At 43.3% G+C, this 18,130-nt stretch overlaps 1 protein-coding gene across 1 annotated transcript in view; it reads left to right on the top strand.

The window, feature by feature from the left end:
* Window positions 1-18,130, top strand: part of POLR2G (RNA polymerase II subunit G) — a 60,308-nt gene that overhangs the window by 21,251 nt on the left and 20,927 nt on the right. Inside the window, exons 3-4 of the mRNA XM_030217585.1 lie at window positions 7,310-7,469; window positions 8,148-8,198. Coding sequence (XP_030073445.1) covers window positions 7,310-7,469; window positions 8,148-8,198 — 211 coding nt within the window. The remainder of the gene's footprint in view (window positions 1-7,309; window positions 7,470-8,147; window positions 8,199-18,130) is intronic.

The raw sequence follows: 18,130 nt of genomic DNA, 5'->3' as shown, positions 1-18,130 counted from the left end.
TTTCCCCAAATATTTTATTGGTAATATAGCAAATTACAACCATAACAAAATAACATCAGATATCATCAACCAATATCTAGTTTATGGTCCCCCTCCCCCCCTCCCTCCCACAGTCAGTGGCGTTGATTCTGGTTCTTGAGATTGTTCATATATTGACCAAATGTTCGTGAATATTTTCATGGTGCCTTTCCTCTTAGCAGTCAATTTCGACATCTGATATAGAAAGTCTACTTTGCGAGTTATCAGTTGTAATGCTGGTGTTTCTGCTTGTTTCCAGGCTCGAGCTAAGGCTATCTTGGCCGCTACAAAATATTGAGTAGCCAGTCTATGTTGTCCACTGGGAAGTGAGCTGGGCCGGAAATGGAGGAGGCAGTGTTCTGCCTTCTTTGGGTATGGTTGAGGCAACACTGTATTTACCAACTTCACTACTGCCTCCCAGAACAGTTCCACTTTCGGACATGTCCACCAAATATGGTAGAACGTACCCTGGAGACCACATCCCCGCCAACATTTTCCCGAGGTCCCCGGATATATCTTTTGCAATCTATCTGGGGTATAATGCCACCAGTACAATAACTTGTGTCCGTTTTCATTGATAGATTGTGCTGGGGATGCCTTGAGTAGATATTTATAATTGCTCATCCATGTTGTTCTAGGGTGCGTACATTGTAACACCCTTTCCCACTTCTTATGGTAAATAGTTTGAGGGTCTGTCCTACCCAATAATGCAAGATATATCCGGGATATACTACCTCTGCCCCCTCCCCTGCGCATTGCTAATTCGAGGGTTGTCTCTTCTAAATCTAGTTCGTCTTGTGCTCGTCTTTTAATAAAATTACGTAAACAGCAATAATAAACAAGATCTTTCTCCGTTAAACCATATTCTTCTTGAAGTTCCTGGAAACTAATCATGTTTCCCTCCGACCATACCTGCCCCAGTGTGTATAAGCCTGCTTTTGCCCAGCTGCCAAATACCTTTTCTGATCTCCCCAGTGGGAAACCCTCCGCCCACCGTATTGCTGTTCTTCGATAATATTTCCTTTCCGGGAACATATGCCTTCTAATTTGTAACCATGTTTGGAGAGGGTGTTTTAAACTAATAGGTAGTTCCTGCAGTATAGATGTCAGTTCTCTCCCTGATATCCACAATATATCCTCTATCGTGTATCTGCCTATCCATGCTCTCTCCCAATGCATCCATTTCTTTATTGCCCCTGGGGCCCAGTCAGCTAGTATTCATAATTGTGCTGCTTGGTAATATAGATAAAAATTGGGTGCTCCCTGTAGAAAAGGCCAGACGAATTTCCTATTTAATATAAAAAGTTGTTTATTCTTAGTTCAGAATTTACTGAATAGCTCAATGGGCTATTTCAGGAAGCATTTCGGTATAAGCAATATACAAGTCAGAATGATTAAAAAAAGCAATGTACAGCAAAGAAATCAGAATGCTTAAGGCAAAGGAGTCAGAATGCTTACTACATATTTCTTCTATCCTGCTTATATACTGTTTTTCCCTGCTATATCTTCTAACATCACGTGCAGGCTGTATGCAGGCTGTACCATACCATAAATCCTCAATTTAAAGCAGAACATATGCCGCATCTGTTTCCCCTTATTGCCCCCCCTTCTTGCCCACAGACTTTCTGGAGCCGTGCCTTTGGCTGATGTGTTTTACTGCCCTTTTCTCATGCCTCAGGAGATTTAGTGTTGAAACAGCTTGTTGTAATCATGGAGCCTTCCACTCCCATCTTTCATACTTTTATTCAACATCCCATACCCCCTCGGTCTAGTGTTTGATACATCGTGGCTCTATTAACCCGTGGAGGCCTCTTCCTCCATATATATCGAAACATTTTCCTATTTAATTGCGAAAAAAAGGAGGCAGGAATCGGTATGGGCAGCGCTAGAAATAAGTATAATAATTTAGGGAGCAACATCATCTTGATAGCATGGATACGCCCTTTCCAAGATATATTGAGGCCCTCCCATCTATCTAGTTCTTGAAAGAGTTCAGCTATCTTTGCTGGAAAATTAGCCTGGAATAAATCTTCTGTATTGGGAGTGATCTGTATTCCTAAATATTTAATGGATTTTTGTGCCCAGGCAAATGGAAATGTGTCTCGCAGGGCCGGTATCTCTTCATTCGGTACTGTTATGTTTAATAGGGTAGATTTAGTTAGATTGGGTTTAAATCCCGACACTGCTCCATAATATGTCACGTGATCTATTGCTTTTTGTACTGATATTGCAGGTTGCGCAAGGGTGAGTAGTATGTCATCAGCAAAGAGCAGAATTTTCTGCTCTTTTCGCCCTCTTACTATGCCCCCCACTTCCTCATCATTTCTCAATATACAAGCGAGCGGCTCTACCGATAAAGCAAATAGAAGTGGGGAGAGGGCACACCCCTGCCTAGTGCCCCGTCGAAGCGGAAATGCCGCTGTATATGACCCATTGATTTTTAATACTGCTTTCGGGTCTTTATATAGAAGTTGTAGCCATTGTAGGTAACGTCCCTTTATTCCCACCTGCCGAAGCACCGCGAAGAGGTATGCCCAATCAACGCGATCGAACGCTTTTTCTGCGTCAATGGAAAGTAATACTGCTGGTATTTTTTCATCTTGGGTGTATTGGATAGTATGAATGAGGCTTCGGATGTTGTCAAACGTTTGTCGTCCTATGATGAATCCCGCCTGATCTTCATGAACTAGGTTTGGGAGCTGCTTTTGTAACCTATGTGCTAATATTTTCGTGAAAAGTTTATAGTCTACGTTGAGCAAGGATATCGGGCGATATGAGCTACATTGTTGGGGATCTTTGCCTGGCTTTAAGAGCAATGTAATTGCTGCTAGCTTCCATGTTTGTGGTATCTCTTGAACCTCTTCCAGCTCATTAAATAACCTCTCTAGTATTGGGATCAGGTGCTTTGCAAATGTTTTATAAAATTTTATAGTGTACCCATCAGGGCCTGGTGCTTTCCCATGCGCACTATCCTTAATCGCCCATTTAATTTCCTCCGATGTTATGGGGGCCGACATTGTTTCACTCTCTACTCCCCGCAATTGGGGGACACCACTCTCTCTCAAATATCGTTCCACGATTGCTGGCTCTAATGTGGGCTCTTTCTCATATAGTGAGGTATAGTACTCTAAGAAGGTTCTCTGTATTTGATCTAATTGTGTGATGTGCTCTCCACTCGCATCTCGTATCCCCCCTATATGGTTCCGCTGAGCTTGCTTTTTAAGCTTATTGGCCAAAAGCCTACCCGCTTTCTCCCCAAACTCGAAATGTTCTTGTTGAGTCTGTTGTAATTGCGCCGCTAGGCTTTCCAGTTGGAGTTCATTAAGTGCTAATCTCAACTGGTGTAACTTTTCTGCCTCATTAGTGTCATCTGGCTGTGCTTTGTGTTTCTGTTCTGCTTGTCTGAGTTCTTTTCTAATATTGTTTTCCTGGTCCATGCGGGTTCTTGATATATGGGCTCGTAGTGCAATTAAATGCCCTCTAGTCACTGCCTTTAGGCCTTCCCACAAGGTGCTCACTCTGACCTCGCCTGTATCATTGAATTTAAGATATTCCATAATATATTGTTCTATCTCCTGTGTATTCCTCTCATCATATAGTAAGGTGTCGTCTAGTCGCCAGTACCTTATGCCTACAAAATGAGTTCCTAGGGTAAGTGTCAGCACTACTGGAGAATGGTCAGACCACGTGCGAGGTTCTATGCTGGTATCTTGTGTCTTTCTTGCTATATTAACATCTCCTAACCAGCCATCTATTCTAGAATAGGACTTATAATTGGGGGAGTAATATGTGTAATCCCTCTCATTACCATGTTTCTCTCGCCAAATGTCTATCAGTCCCCATCGGGCCATTAACTGTTTCAATAGTTTTCTATCTGCTTTGGCATATGTTGCAGATCCTGTGGAATTATCCATAGGGGGGTGTATGGTGACATTAAAGTCCCCTCCCAATAATAAGTGGCCCTGTTGGTGTTGTTTCAAAACCCGTTCTATCTGCTCCAAGAAAGGGCCCTGTCCCTGATTAGGGGCGTACACATTGAGTATAGTATAAATGGTACTATATACAGAAACCACCATCAATAGGTATCTCCCTTCTTTATCACTTATAGTTTTCAAAGCCTGCCATGGGCGAGACGCTGCCAGCGCTATCAAAACCCCCCGTTTTTTAGGCATGACAGCACAGGAGGAGAACTTGATGACAGAATACCGTCCATGGTTCACCAGTTTCTCATGCGATTTTTTCAAATGAGTTTCTTGCAATAGGACTATATCGGCCTGCAAGCGTATCATATCTTTAAACATTAGCTTTTGTTTTGTAGGTGAATTAAGCCCTCTTACATTTAAAGTAACAACTTTCAATTCTTTGTCAACCATAAATATAACAGATTTCAGTTATGAAATTACCACTGACGTCCCTTTCCCAGATCCCTACCTCCCCCCCCCTCCCCTCCTCCCCAAAACCCATGTAAGACATATCTTTCCCCTTGGGTATGACATGCCAAGGAGGTAAGTGAATGCAATCCCGAAACATTACCAGCCTGGTGTTGCTGCACAATGTTCAATCAGGTGCCATTATAGCCCCCTTTGATGATGTCTATCTTGGCTCTTTGCAAATTCCAATATTTATAATCCATCAGCGTTGGTTGGGCCCTGTATGACCCGATTGCTGCCTTCTCAGCCTTCTTCGCCCCTGCGAGACGCGCTGCCATCGCGCTTTGGTGCTGTTCTGTGGGGTAGTCTTTGGGCGGCTTGAGTGCGTAGGTTCCGCCATTGCTCCTTGGTCTAAATGCTCTTGGGCCACCTCCAATGATGTAATTCTGCACTGTTTACCAGCTTTATAAAATAGCAGGGCAAAGGGATGCTGCCACTTATACTTTATCCCTTCTGCTCGCAGCTGTGCTGTAAGTGGCTGCAATTCTCGTCTGCGCTTAAGTGTAGTTGCCGAAATATCATGAAATATTTCCAGCGGATAGGTGTTCCATGTAATCGGGCTATTCGCCCGTGCTTTGTGCATGAGTTGATCCTTAACTTTATATTCAGTGAAGCAGGCCACTATGTCTTTGGGTACATTGGCCCGTTGCGGCCCTAGCGCCCGATGCGCCCTTTCAATCTTTATTTCTTCAGAGGTAACCACATGCTCCGATGTAGATAAGAGCTGGGCTGCTAGGTCCTTCACAACTTGTTCGCAATCATTATGCTCTGGTAATTCCGGGAGCCCCCGTATCCTAATATTAGACCTCCGACTCCGATTTTCTAAGTCCTCCACTTTATCTGTTAGAAAGCGTAGGTTCGTGCGCTGTTCCTGCACGGTAGCCTCGATGGTATTTAGGGAGTCTGCGTGCTCTTCCAGGCCGATTTCCACTTCATTAACTCTGTTCCCTAACTCTGTAATTTCTCCTCGGAGTTCTGCTCCGAGTTGAGCAAAGTCCTTGCGCATCTCTTTCATTTCCATTTTAATATCTTGGAACCAAGTTTTAAGCTGCTCCCATTTATCGGGTAGTAGCTCATTATCTCCATCTTCCCCTCTTTCATGTTGAGGCGATGATGAGCGTGACCACATGGCGCTTTCATTTGCGTCTGGGTTCGCGGCCTGCGTTGTATCTTTGGCCTCTCGCTGACGGTATGCAAAGGCGGTTAAATCAGCTGATTTGGTTTTAGTGTTCGACATCTCTAGTATCGCTCGTCTTTCGCCGCTCTAATCCGCCAACAAGGCTATTTCAAAAAGCTAAATGTAGCTAAAAGCTTCGTTTTTCCAGGCTGGATGTCGGGAGCTCCGCTATTAGACCTCCATAACGGAGCGTGACGTCACTTCCTCTCCCATCCAAAATTGCTCTTAGCGATCATATATACTTGTTGTATCCAGAATCTCTACATGGATGCCATGTTTTGCTAAAAAGTGTCATCAGGAGATTCTTAACTGTGTAGTTTCTCAATAAGGACATAGAAAGCGCTGTGTGCTGGAGCCCCAAGCAACATTGCTCTGCTCAACAATCTGAGTCAACAATCAGACTCCTGGTTCTTAGCCTGCTGCTCTAACCACTTGGCTACTTTTCCAGCCTCTGGACATTCATGAAGATATTTAATTTCCTCTCGGTAGGGACAGAAGGTATTGGAAACAGCTTTTGTAGTGTATGGCCAAAGCCAGGTCCGCCTTTTCTGTACCCAGGGAGATACTCAGAATAATACTTCTCTTGCTTTTATTCATTTATTTTTTAAATTTGATCTCATCTTGTTCTGAGGACATGGGTGGGGTGCATGGAGTAGCAGTGCTGATTCTCCTCGGGATCTTTTGGAGCTAGATGACCCATCAGTCAAGGTAGAGACAGGGAGACCAGCAGGCCAGTAGTGTCTCTAGACAGAAGTATTTGGGATGATAAAGGGGGTGGACCTTCAAGGAAGACAGGGCCAGCCCCTTCTCCAAACCATCTTGTAGAATGTGCAAGATTAGGACCATGGTAGCCCACAAATGGCTGTAACCTCTCTCCGGACACCAGCCTTGGATGATTCTCCAGACATTTTAGAAATATTTAAAGGTCTGATTATAGTGAGAATTATAATATTCTTAGAAATGGCTGATACACTTGATTTGTGAATCTGCAGTGAACCAGAGATTTAGTAATTGTGGTATAGAAGCACTGGTATTGTATTGTATTGCACTTGTACCACCTTTCCTACAAGTATTGAAACAGTTTACCTTTTCTCTCGGTTACAGCATTTTTGTTTTTTTTATGAAGCAAGTCAAATCTTGAAAGTAGAAACAAAGATGCCCTAAATAAGCCGCTACACACGGACTGTGAATGTATGTGATTAATAAGTACAATGTGTACTGCAAAGGTGTAATTTATTTTTTTATTACATTTGTACCCCGCGCTTTCCCACTCAGGGCAGGCTCAATGCGGCTTACATGGGGCAATGGAGGGTTAAGTGACTTGCCCAGAGTCACAAGGAGCTGCCTGTGCCTGAAGTGGGAATTGAACTCAGTTCCTCAGTTCCCCAGGACCAAAGTCCACCACCCTAACCATTAGGCTACTCCTCCACTTCAATGATTCTGCAATAGGATAATTGGTTGATTTGAAGCTAGTTTCTTTACTTTTTATGTTATAGCACATGCATGATTTATTAAATGTTTGTAGCTTTCAGTGCATTCTGACATTCCTGTATATATGCTCCAATACCACTGTATTCCTTGGGAGATGCCCTATCTCTGGTATGATTGTGTCAATCTGTCTGCAGAAAGGCAGCATAATACCATGATGCCTGACTGCCTCTGGCCTGCGGTTTCTATCTTTCAGGTATGGCTTTGTGATTGCAGTTACTACTATTGATAACATCGGGGCTGGAGTCATCCAGCCTGGCCGTGGCTTTGTCCTGTACCCAGTGAAATACAAAGCCATTGTCTTCAGACCTTTCAAAGGGGAAGTGGTGGATGCTGTGGTGACCCAAGTGAACAAGGTAAAATGCTGTGCTAGTATTCAGTAAATAAGAGGGAATCCTCTGCTAACTACTAGCATCTAAAGACTCTGTGTTTGCTCAGCATGATAACTTTAATCCAGTGAAGTGTACAAGTCTGAGATGTTATTTGAGGTACTGTGTGCAATTGTACCTTCAAAGAATATAAACTGGACAGAGTCAGTCCAGAGGGTGGCTGCTAAAATGGTCAGTGGCCTATTGCACATATGGACAAACAATTTCAACATGCGCACACTGGAAGAAAGGTACTTTGGGATGATATGATAGACATTTAAATAGTTTCAAGGTATAAATGCTCAGGAAGCAGGCCTCTTTCATTTGAAAGGGAGCTCTGGACGGAGGGGATTATAGAATGATGCTGAAAGGGAATAGACTCGTGGAATAATCTAAGAAAATATTTTTTTTACGGAAAGGGCAGTGGATGCCTGGAACAGCCTCCCAGCAGTGGAGTTAAGGATGGTATCTGAATTCAAGAAATTATAGGACAACTGCAGAGGATTTCTGAGGGAGGGGAAGGGATTGTACTCCTGAGTAGTTGATGTGTTTGGGCGGACTGGCTAGGGTTCTTTCTGCTACCAATATTCCATGCTAAAGGGCGGGATATCAAATTGGAATAAACTTGAAACATATGAGGAGTTAATGCAAGCTTTCTTCTTGCAGGTTGGACTCTTCACTGAAATTGGACCCATGTCTTGCTTCATTTCACGCCATGTAAGCACCTTGTAGGATCTAGTTGGTTTTGACTGAGGGTGGGGGGAGAGGGAGGATGGCTCAGGCCTGTTTTTTTCTGCTTATCTCATGACTTGTAAGCCTCTTTCTGTGAAAATTAGGGTAAGGGAAGAGGAGGGAAGTGGCACAGCAAGCTGAAGTCACAAATCCTTCTATGGAAACCTAAATGCAAAGAAGTTTTGTCACTTCTGTCTAGGCACAGAAGGAACGGGTACCTGCATAGGAAATACTACATATTCAAAGGTACTTATCCTGGTAGGAGTATCTGCTACTAGTATAAGTGCTGGTGATCTGCTGGCCTCAAAACTTGTTTATTCTCAAGGATGTTTAAGCTCACTTAATTAATGCAGGGAGGTGATCGATATCACTACATTTTATATTCTACATGTTACAGTTTAGATTTCTTCTGTGTGATTGGTATGCGTTCTTTTTCTTAATGGATTTCCTTTTCATGTTTTTCTTTTTTTTTTATTTGTTATTGCTGAGACTTAAATTTATGGAGATTTATCAAATGTTATAAATATATTCAACAGCACTGACCAGATAATGCTGCTGAATATTGCCTGAGTGCCATAGCACTGTCCTGACAGTGCTGCGGCAGTATTCGGACCACTAGCTGACTATCTGGATAAAGTCAGAACAGCCTTTTTTGCTGCCCTAACTTTAACTGGTTAGTGGTCCAAATATTCTCCTAGGACAAGCAGGATGCGTCAGCCACATATAGGTGACATCATTCGATGGCTCCCATTGGACAGAAATGCTCACCAATAGCTCAGAGAGATTTTTTGTTTGTTTGTTTTTAAAAATCCCTCTGAGCATGTGCAGCAGGTGCCCCACTGGGTGAGTCCAGGCAACTCCATTTCCTGCCTCAGTCTGTTTTTCACTGTTCCCAACGGTTGGATTTTTCAACACTCCACCAACAATCTTTTAATCTGTTCATGAACTTGCACATCAAGAAACAAGCCTCAGGATACCAACACTAGGATGCAGGTGCCCACGTGAAGGTTCCAGACACAAGAGGAAGAAAGGGACTTGGTTGTGTCTGATGACCTTAAAGTGACTGTCAAAGCCAGAAGGATACTTGGGTGCATAAGGAGAGGGATGACCAGCAGGAAGAAAGAGGTGATGCTGCCCTTGTATAAGTCTCTGGTGAGACTCCATTTAGAATACTGTGTGCAATTCTGGAGACTGCATCTACGGAAAGATATAAACAGGATGGAGTCGGTCCAGAGGGTGGCTACAAAATTGGTAAGTGGTCTTGGACATTAAAACATATAAGGACAGGCTTATGAACCTCAACACGTATTCACTGGAAGAGAGGAGGGAAAGAGGAGCTATGATAGAAACATTTAAATATCTCAGGGGCATTAATGTACAGGAAGAGATCCTTTTTCAAATGAAGGAAAACTGGAATGAGGGGGCATACGATGAAGTTAAGAGGAAATAGGCTTAGGAGGAAACTAAGAAAGTATTCATTCACAGGGTGGTGGAAGCGTGAAATGGCCTCCCCGGTAGAGGTCGTGGCGTCGAGGACTGTGTAAGAAAGCGTGGGACAAGCATGTGGGATCCCTTGGGAAAAGGAGAAATTAGATCTTACCTGCTAATTTGCTTTCCTTTAGTCCCTCCGGACCGGACCAGGATTGGACTGATGGGTTGTGCTCGCCTACCAGCAGGTGGAGACTGAGAAAAACTCTGACTCTAGAGAGCCAATAGGAGCCCTGGCCATGTGACCTTAGTCTCAGTATTTGAATAACAAAGCAGGAAAGAAAGAAAGAAAGACCATCTGTGCCGTATGGAATCCTAGCAGCCACAAAGCACTCGGCAATGCCAAGTATCAGAGCTCACCAACAACTCTTACCAGAGAAGTGGTATGGCCCGATTTGTATTACAGCTCACCAGCAACTCTCACCAGAGAAGTGGTATGGCTCACTTGTCTTATAGCTCACCAGCAACTCTCACCAGAGAAGTGGTATGGCTCACTTGTCTTATAGCTCACCAGCAACTCTCACCAGAGAAGTGGTATTGCTTACTTAAAGTTTCACATATGTATACTAGCATGGCTTACTTAAAGGTTCACATATATATATATATATACCAGCAATTGGGTACCCCAGCAACTCTCACCAGAGAAGTGGTATGTCCCTTTTGTAGGAAAGCTCACCAGCAACTCCTACCAGAGAAGTGGTATGGCTCACTTGAATTAGAACTCACCAGCAACTCTCAGCACAGAAGTGCTAAGGACCTCAAAGTTCTATACATATATAGAAATGGGGGGAAGGCCGACAGTCGCTCAAAAGAGCATGGTTCGGGATAAGGTATCTTTCAAAGATATCACCATAACAGGGAAGATAGAGTATCCTGATAGTGAGGTTGCAAAAGAGATTGTAGTAGATCGGGTATCTTTAAATAACAATAAAAATCAGACAAAAGATTGCCAATTAATACTGTCAAGTACTAAGCATGATGTACTTAGGAACAACAAACATAGTTTGAAATGTCTATATGCGAATGCCAGGAGCCTAAGAAATAAGATGGGGGAGTTGGAATATATTGCACTAAATGAAAAATTAGATATAATAGGCATCTCTGAGACCTGGTGGAAGGAGGATAACCAGTGGGACACTGTCATACCGGGGTACAAATTATATCGTAGTGATAGGGTGAATCGGATTGGTGGAGGGGTAGCATTGTATATTAACGAGAGCCTTGAATCAAATAGATTGAAAATTCTGCAGGAAACAAAACACTCCTTGGAATCACTGTGGATTGAAATTCCATGTGCAAAGGGGAAAAGGATAGTGATAGGAGTGTACTACCGTCCGCCTGGCCAGGACGAACAGACGGATGCGGAAATGTTAAAGGAAATCAGGGACGCAAACAAACTGGGCAACACAATAATAATGGGGGATTTCAATTACCCGCATATAGACTGGGTTAATGTAACATCTGTACACGCAAGGGACATAGGATTTCTTGATGAAATCAAGGACAGCTTCATGGAACAGCTAGTTCAGGAGCCGACAAGAGAAGGAAAAATACTAGACTTAGTCCTCAGTGGTGCTCATGATCTAGTGCAGGGGGTAACGATACGAGGGCCGCTTGATAACAGTGATCATAATATGATCGGTTTTGATATTGGCATTGAAGGAAGTGAAACTAGGAAATCAAGTACGCTAGCGTTTAACTATAGAAAAGGTGATTACGACAAAATGAGAAAAATGGTGAAAAAAAGACTGAAAGGAGCAGCTCGCAGAGTAAAAAACTTGCATCAGGCGTGGATGCTGTTTAAAAACACCATCCTGGAGGTTCAGGACAAATATATTCCACGTATTAGAAAAAAGGGAAAAAAGACTAAACGTCAGCCGGCGTGGCTAAACAGTAAGATAAAGGAAATCATTAGAGCCAAAAAACAATCCTTCAGAAAGTGGAGAAGAGAACCAACTGAAAGTAACAGGATAGATCATAAGGAATGCCAAGCCAAATGCAAAGCGGAGATAAGGAGGGCAAAAAAGGACTTTGAGAAGAAATTAGCGTTGGAAGCAAAAATACATAGTAAAAATTTTTTTAGATACATTAAAAGCAGGAAACCGGCCAAAGAGTCGGTTGGGCCGCTGGACGAAAATGGTGTTAAAGGGGCGATCAAGGAGGACAAAGCCGTAGCGGAGAAATTAAATGAATTCTTTGCTTCGGTCTTCACCGAGGAGGATTTGGGGGGGACACCGGTGCCGGAAAGAATATTTGAAGCGGGGGAGTCGGAGAAACTAAACAAATTCTCTGTAACCTTGGAGGATGTAATGGGTCAGTTCAGCAAGCTGAAGAGTAGTAAATCACCGGGACCTGATGGTATTCATCCCAGAGTATTAATAGAACTAAAAAATGAACTTGCGGAGCTACTGTTAGAAATATGCAATCTGTCCCTAAAATCGAGTGTAGTACCGGAAGACTGGAGGGTAGCCAATGTTACTCCGATTTTTAAGAAGGGTTCCAGAGGAGATCCGGGAAATTATAGACCGGTGAGTCTGACGTCGGTGCCGGGCAAGATGGTGGAGGCTATTATTAAGAATAAAATTGCAGAGCATATACAAAAACATGGACTGATGAGACAAAGTCAGCACGGATTTACTGAAGGGAAGTCTTGCCTCACCAATCTAATGCATTTTTTTGAGGGGGTAAGCAAACATGTGGACAATGGGGAGCCGGTTGATATTGTATATCTGGATTTTCAGAAGGCGTTTGACAAAGTGCCGCACGAAAGACTCCTGAAGAAATTGCAGAGTCATGGAATCGGAGGTAGGGTATTATTATGGATTAAGAACTGGTTGAAAGATAGGAAGCAGAGAGTAGGATTGCGTGGCCAGTATTCTCAGTGGAGGAGGGTAGTTAGTGGGGTCCCGCAGGGGTCTGTGCTGGGTCCGTTGCTTTTTAATGTATTTATAAATGACCTAGAGATGGGAATAACTAGTGAGGTAATTAAATTCGCCGATGACACAAAATTATTCAGGGTCGTCAAGTCGCAGGAGGAATGTGAACGATTACAGGAGGACCTTGCGAGACTGGGAGAATGGGCGTGCAAGTGGCAGATGAAGTTCAATGTTGACAAGTGCAAAGTGATGCATGTGGGTAAGAGGAACCCGAATTATAGCTACGTCTTGCAAGGTTCCGCGTTAGGAGTTACGGATCAAGAAAGGGATCTGGGTGTCGTCGTCGATGATACGCTGAAACCTTCTGCTCAGTGTGCTGCTGCGGCTAGGAAAGCGAATAGAATGTTGGGTGTTATTAGGAAGGGTATGGAGTCCAGGTGTGCGGATGTTATAATGCCGTTGTATCGCTCCATGGTGCGACCGCACCTGGAGTATTGTGTTCAGTACTGGTCTCCTCCGTATCTCAAAAAAGATATAGTAGAATTGGAAAAGGTACAGCGAAGGGCGACGAAAATGATAGTGGGGATGGGACGACTTTCCTGTGAAGAGAGGCTGAGAAGGCTAGGGCTTTTCAGCTTGGAGAAGAGACGGCTGAGGGGAGATATGATAGAAGTGTATAAAATAATGAGTGGAATGGATCGGGTGGATGTGAAGCGACTGTTCACGCTATCCAAAAATACTAGGACTAGAGGGCATGAGTTGAAGCTACAGTGTGGTAAATTTAAAACGAATCGGAGAAAATTTTTCTTCACCCAACGTGTAATTAGACTCTGGAATTCGTTGCCGGAGAACGTGGTACGGGCGGTTAGCTTGACGGAGTTTAAAAAGGGGTTAGATAGATTCCTAAAGGACAAGTCCATAGACCGCTATTAAATGGACTTGGAAAAATTCCGCATTTTTAGGTATAACTTGTCTGGAATGTTTTTACGTTTGGGGAGCGTGCCAGGTGCCCTTGACCTGGATTGGCCATTGTCGGAGACAGGATGCTGGGCTAGATGGACCTTTGGTCTTTCCCAGTATGGCACTACTTATGTACTTATGTACTTATAAATATATACATATATACATAGATATATAGATATATAAATACATACATACACATATATTCCAGCAACTGAACCCACCAGCAACTCCGACCAGAGACGTGGCATGGTCCACTTAAAGTCCTATATATGTACAAGCGTCTTTTTTTTTTTTTTTTTTTATTACCCTGGTAATAAAAAAAAAAAGTGACAAAATATGGGAGGGGCCTGGTCCGGTCCGGAGGGACTAAAGGAAAGCAAATTAGCAGGTAAGATCTAATTTCTCCTTCCTTAGCGTCCTTCCGGACCGGACCAGAATTGGACTGATGGGAAGTACCAAAGCAGTAACCTTAAGGGAGGGACCCTTTCAAACCCCTAAGCATCTCCGAGTTGCATAGATCACCTCCTGGCGACAATGAACATGTAGAGTGTATATCAATCAAAAGAGAATGAAGATAAGCTCAAAATGGCACCGTACAAAATGTGCACCTAGTGCACCAAAAATCGCTGTGCGAAGGAAAGAACCCCGCTTCTCAAGATGGAGCATATGTTATAACACTCTCAGGAAATGGGCCCCCAGTGAGTAGACAAATAGAAGGTATGAATTCCTTAATACGTCGAGATATAGTGAGGCCGAAACAACGGCAACCTTACCTTGACTAGAAGTACCACAAGGAAGGACCAAATAGCTTGTAACAGCTCTCTAAATATATACGATCTGTTTTAATATGTAAAGCATATATAAAGTATATAATTTCCTGTGACCTTGAACGCCAGTAGAAGAGTCCAGACCAGTAAGAAAAAAGTGATTGGAAAAGATGAAAAAATGGGAAACTACAGTAGAGTGAAAAAGAAATACCCAGGTAAAGAAGTACCTCGTACCTAGACGTACTAGCTGATTGGAAAAAAAAAAAAGAAAACCTGTATGAGAGAAACTTGCAGTCCTGACCCTGCTAGCTGAAGCCATGGCTACTAACAACAGTGTCTGAAAGGAGAAAGAAACCTTAAAGGAAACAAGATGATTTTGAATTATCGTGCAAAGAAGAATAACACCCTGTCCCTCTGACAATGTCACTAAGGCACAGAGGCTAAAAGCTGAGAAGAGAATACTGCAACTACAAAAGATGCCATCCTGCTTAGCAAGGCTGAATGCCTGTCCCAGACTGAGAGCATGCACCAGCCTGAGCAAGAGAGAAACAAAGAGGCCGGACTGGGGAAGAGAGAAGGTCCTCTAGAGAAAACAGAAAACCCCCTCGGCTCCATAAAAAGTCAAGATGACAACCTAAAAGGCAGCCTGGTATATCTGCAAGGATAAATATCTAAGCGAAATGCCCGACCTGAAGAAAAGGCCACCATGCCAGAAGGGGATGGCATGCTACAGGGCTGGTCAGATGGTAGATCCATACAAATGACTCCCCTTGAATAAAACAGACATCAGCCATGAAATAAACCAAACGTCAGTGCGGATGTGAACCCACCTAGGAGGCAGGACGACTAGAGTCAGAGTGAGAACCGAAGCTGGGCCTCCCCGATGACATCTCACTGCACTGTTCACTAGATTACCCCTTAGGCAGCTTACAGAGAAAAGTGAAAACATGCAAAAATAAAATGACATACATGTCAATCGTGTAAAGGGGGGCACATGCAAGCCCTGTAAAGAAACAGAATGACCAGATAGTAGAACTGTCCGAGGAAAGGATGTACCTTCAATACACAAGAAGGCCAGAGACCTACCAGGGGCCTCAATATGTAGCCTAAGAAGGCAACAGACCTACCAGGAGACCGAAGACCATTATGAAAGAACATAAGCTAGAAACAGTCCTGCCAGAGAGCAGGATTGAGTCTTTGAAGTAACCTAAGATGATAACAGTCCTATGAGAGTCCAGAAAGAGCATTCCGGACTAACATAACATGGCAACAATGCTGACCAAAGACAGTGCTCAATAAAACGCTAGCCCTCAGGGATACCTCCTTGCTCCGAGAGCGACTGACAGTCCCCTAGTTTCAATGTAAAGAGACCACATGGTAATCCTGAAAGCAAACCGAATGCCAAGAGCCAAGAAGGAAAAAATTAAGTTGCAAAGTAAAGAGACCACATGATAGTCCTGGAAGTAACAACCAAATGCCAGGAGGAATGTCCTACTCAACTAATGCCGAAAAGAAGAGCAGCAGTCTCGGGGAAAAAAACAAAAGGGAAGCTGCAAATGCTTCAGAACACTCAAAAAGATAAAGAGCACGGGAGTGCAGCTCATGAGACTGCAAAAGGCAATTGCCCAGGGAAAAAACCTTGCAACTATGTCGCACGTAACCCCAAAATATTGTGGAGACTGCGAAATATTTAGATGACTCTTGACCCCCAGTACTAGGCATCCTGAGAACCATAAAAATTGCACTTCTCGGTCTGCGACTTGCTGACTTGTCGACAAGAGGTTTTTTTTTTGTTTTTTTAAATAGCTAGCAGACTCGCCATGAGAGAAAAATCTCCCCTTTTCTGAGGGGTAGCATAACTATGATGAACTTTTAGAGACTGGAAAACAGTGTTGTGAAGGGACATTATTGCGCATTGTGAGCTGGTCACCCTTCCAGGACCCAGCCCGGGCGGACCCTGCTTAGCTTCCTTCACACCGGGCTCTATCCTTCTCAGAAACTCTCCTAAGAGAAATATGCAGAAAAGTTTGTATCAAAAAATGTGCTGCACGAAGCTTCACTATGGATCGAAGGCTTTCATGAAAAAGACTTGAGACTGACTTTGAGAGCGCTCTTGACAGCATTTAGAATTGAAATAGGAGGAAGGAAAATTCCTTCTTAGGAACTAGGTTCTTGTGATAAAGATTTGAGACATTGAGAGTGCACATGACGGCAGTGAGATTCCAAATAGGAGGAAGGGAGATCCATTCTTAGGAACTAGAAATTAAAATTGCATTCGGAAGAATCAAGAGAGAAAATGGTCTAAGATCCAAGAGTCTATGTAGGGAGACCCCTACTTCACATGCCTTGCCGTGAGAGCGATAGAGAAAGGAGGCGAAATGAAAAGCATAACCATCTAAAAATAAAACCGCAAGAACTCCTGGACAGAGGAAATAAGAAAATGACTGTCATGTAAGAGTAGCCTGCAACTATGATTTCATGACACAAAGTTAAACAGGTGAGAGTGGCATGTACCTATGACAACATCCTTACTGCCCCCATGCCTGTGGAAGAACAAACGTATAGCTAACATATAGGAAATATCCTGGTATGGAAAGCAACCTTTTGAAAAATGCTATAACAAAAAAAAAAAAAACACAACTGTGAACTACCTTCCAACAGTCACATTGGAGCCGACTCTGTGGGTGCTTGAGCACCCCCAATATTGAGAAAAACTCATGTATATGTCCAGGGAGGGGTCATTTCCATTGGACTTAGCACCCCCAATAATTTTGAAAAGTTGGCTCCTAGCCCACAGACAAACGCCACCCGAGATTATAAAGAAACAAACATCAAACAGGCTGGCCAAGTAATGTATATATAGTGGGACACAGACATACAGGAGTCCCAGATAGAGAAATAAATTGCTAAAACTGGGACCTGCACCCAGTTCTGTAGCCCACCTTTTGATGCTGCTTTTAACACCTAACCCTTATTCACTCTGTTCAGAACCCTTATTTTAAAACTGCTCACTTTAAAATCTCCTTATCTCTTGTTTGTTCTGTCTGTCCTAATGAGATTGTAAGATCTGAGGAGCAGGGACTGTCTCTTCATATTCAAGTGTACAGTGCTGCGTTTTTCTAGTAGCGCTTTAGAAATGATAAACAGTAGTAGTAGCAGCTTCAGAGACTGTAGTGCTGACTATTAGGCTACAGCAACCAGCTACTCAACATTAAAAACATAAAAGGCAAAGAAATGACCCCCCCTAAAGAACATAGGCGACTCCTGAGAAAAACGGCCCGAGGACGGCGAAAAAGAAAGTCCCGACGCACCCCCCAGCGGCGCACACTATTTACAGGAGCCGGAAGAGGAGATCCCCGACGCTGGCATACAGCGTGTCTCAGCTTCTCGGACATGACGGTAATGCGAGTGCACGCGCGTACCCGATTCGCGCCAAAATCTTTTTTTTTTTTTTTAAGCCCTGCTCCGCCGAACAAACCGCTAAGGGAAGAACACAAACGGCAGTGCTAAATAAAATACAGCTCAACTCAAAGAGGGCTGAAAACAAAATGCTGCCGCTTACTCTTTTTTTTTTTTTTTTTTTACACAGCTGACTCACAGCATTCCCATGCAATCAAACGGAGCTGTCTGCTCATTCAGTCAGTGGGGACAAGTTGTCTTTAATTTTTTTTTTTTTACACCTAAACTCCTCCAAATTACTGCTGCCTCTTTTTTTTTTTTTTTTTAAACCAGCTAGATAATTTAGAGGCTCATTTTCAAAGCACTTAGCCTCCCAAAGTTCCATAGAAACCTATGGAACTTAGCCTCCCAAAGTGCTTTGAAA

Source organism: Microcaecilia unicolor, chromosome 11 (assembly GCF_901765095.1).
Source record: "Microcaecilia unicolor chromosome 11, aMicUni1.1, whole genome shotgun sequence".
Lineage (NCBI taxonomy): Eukaryota > Metazoa > Chordata > Amphibia > Gymnophiona > Siphonopidae > Microcaecilia > Microcaecilia unicolor.
This window is presented reverse-complemented; position numbering and strand designations above follow the sequence as displayed.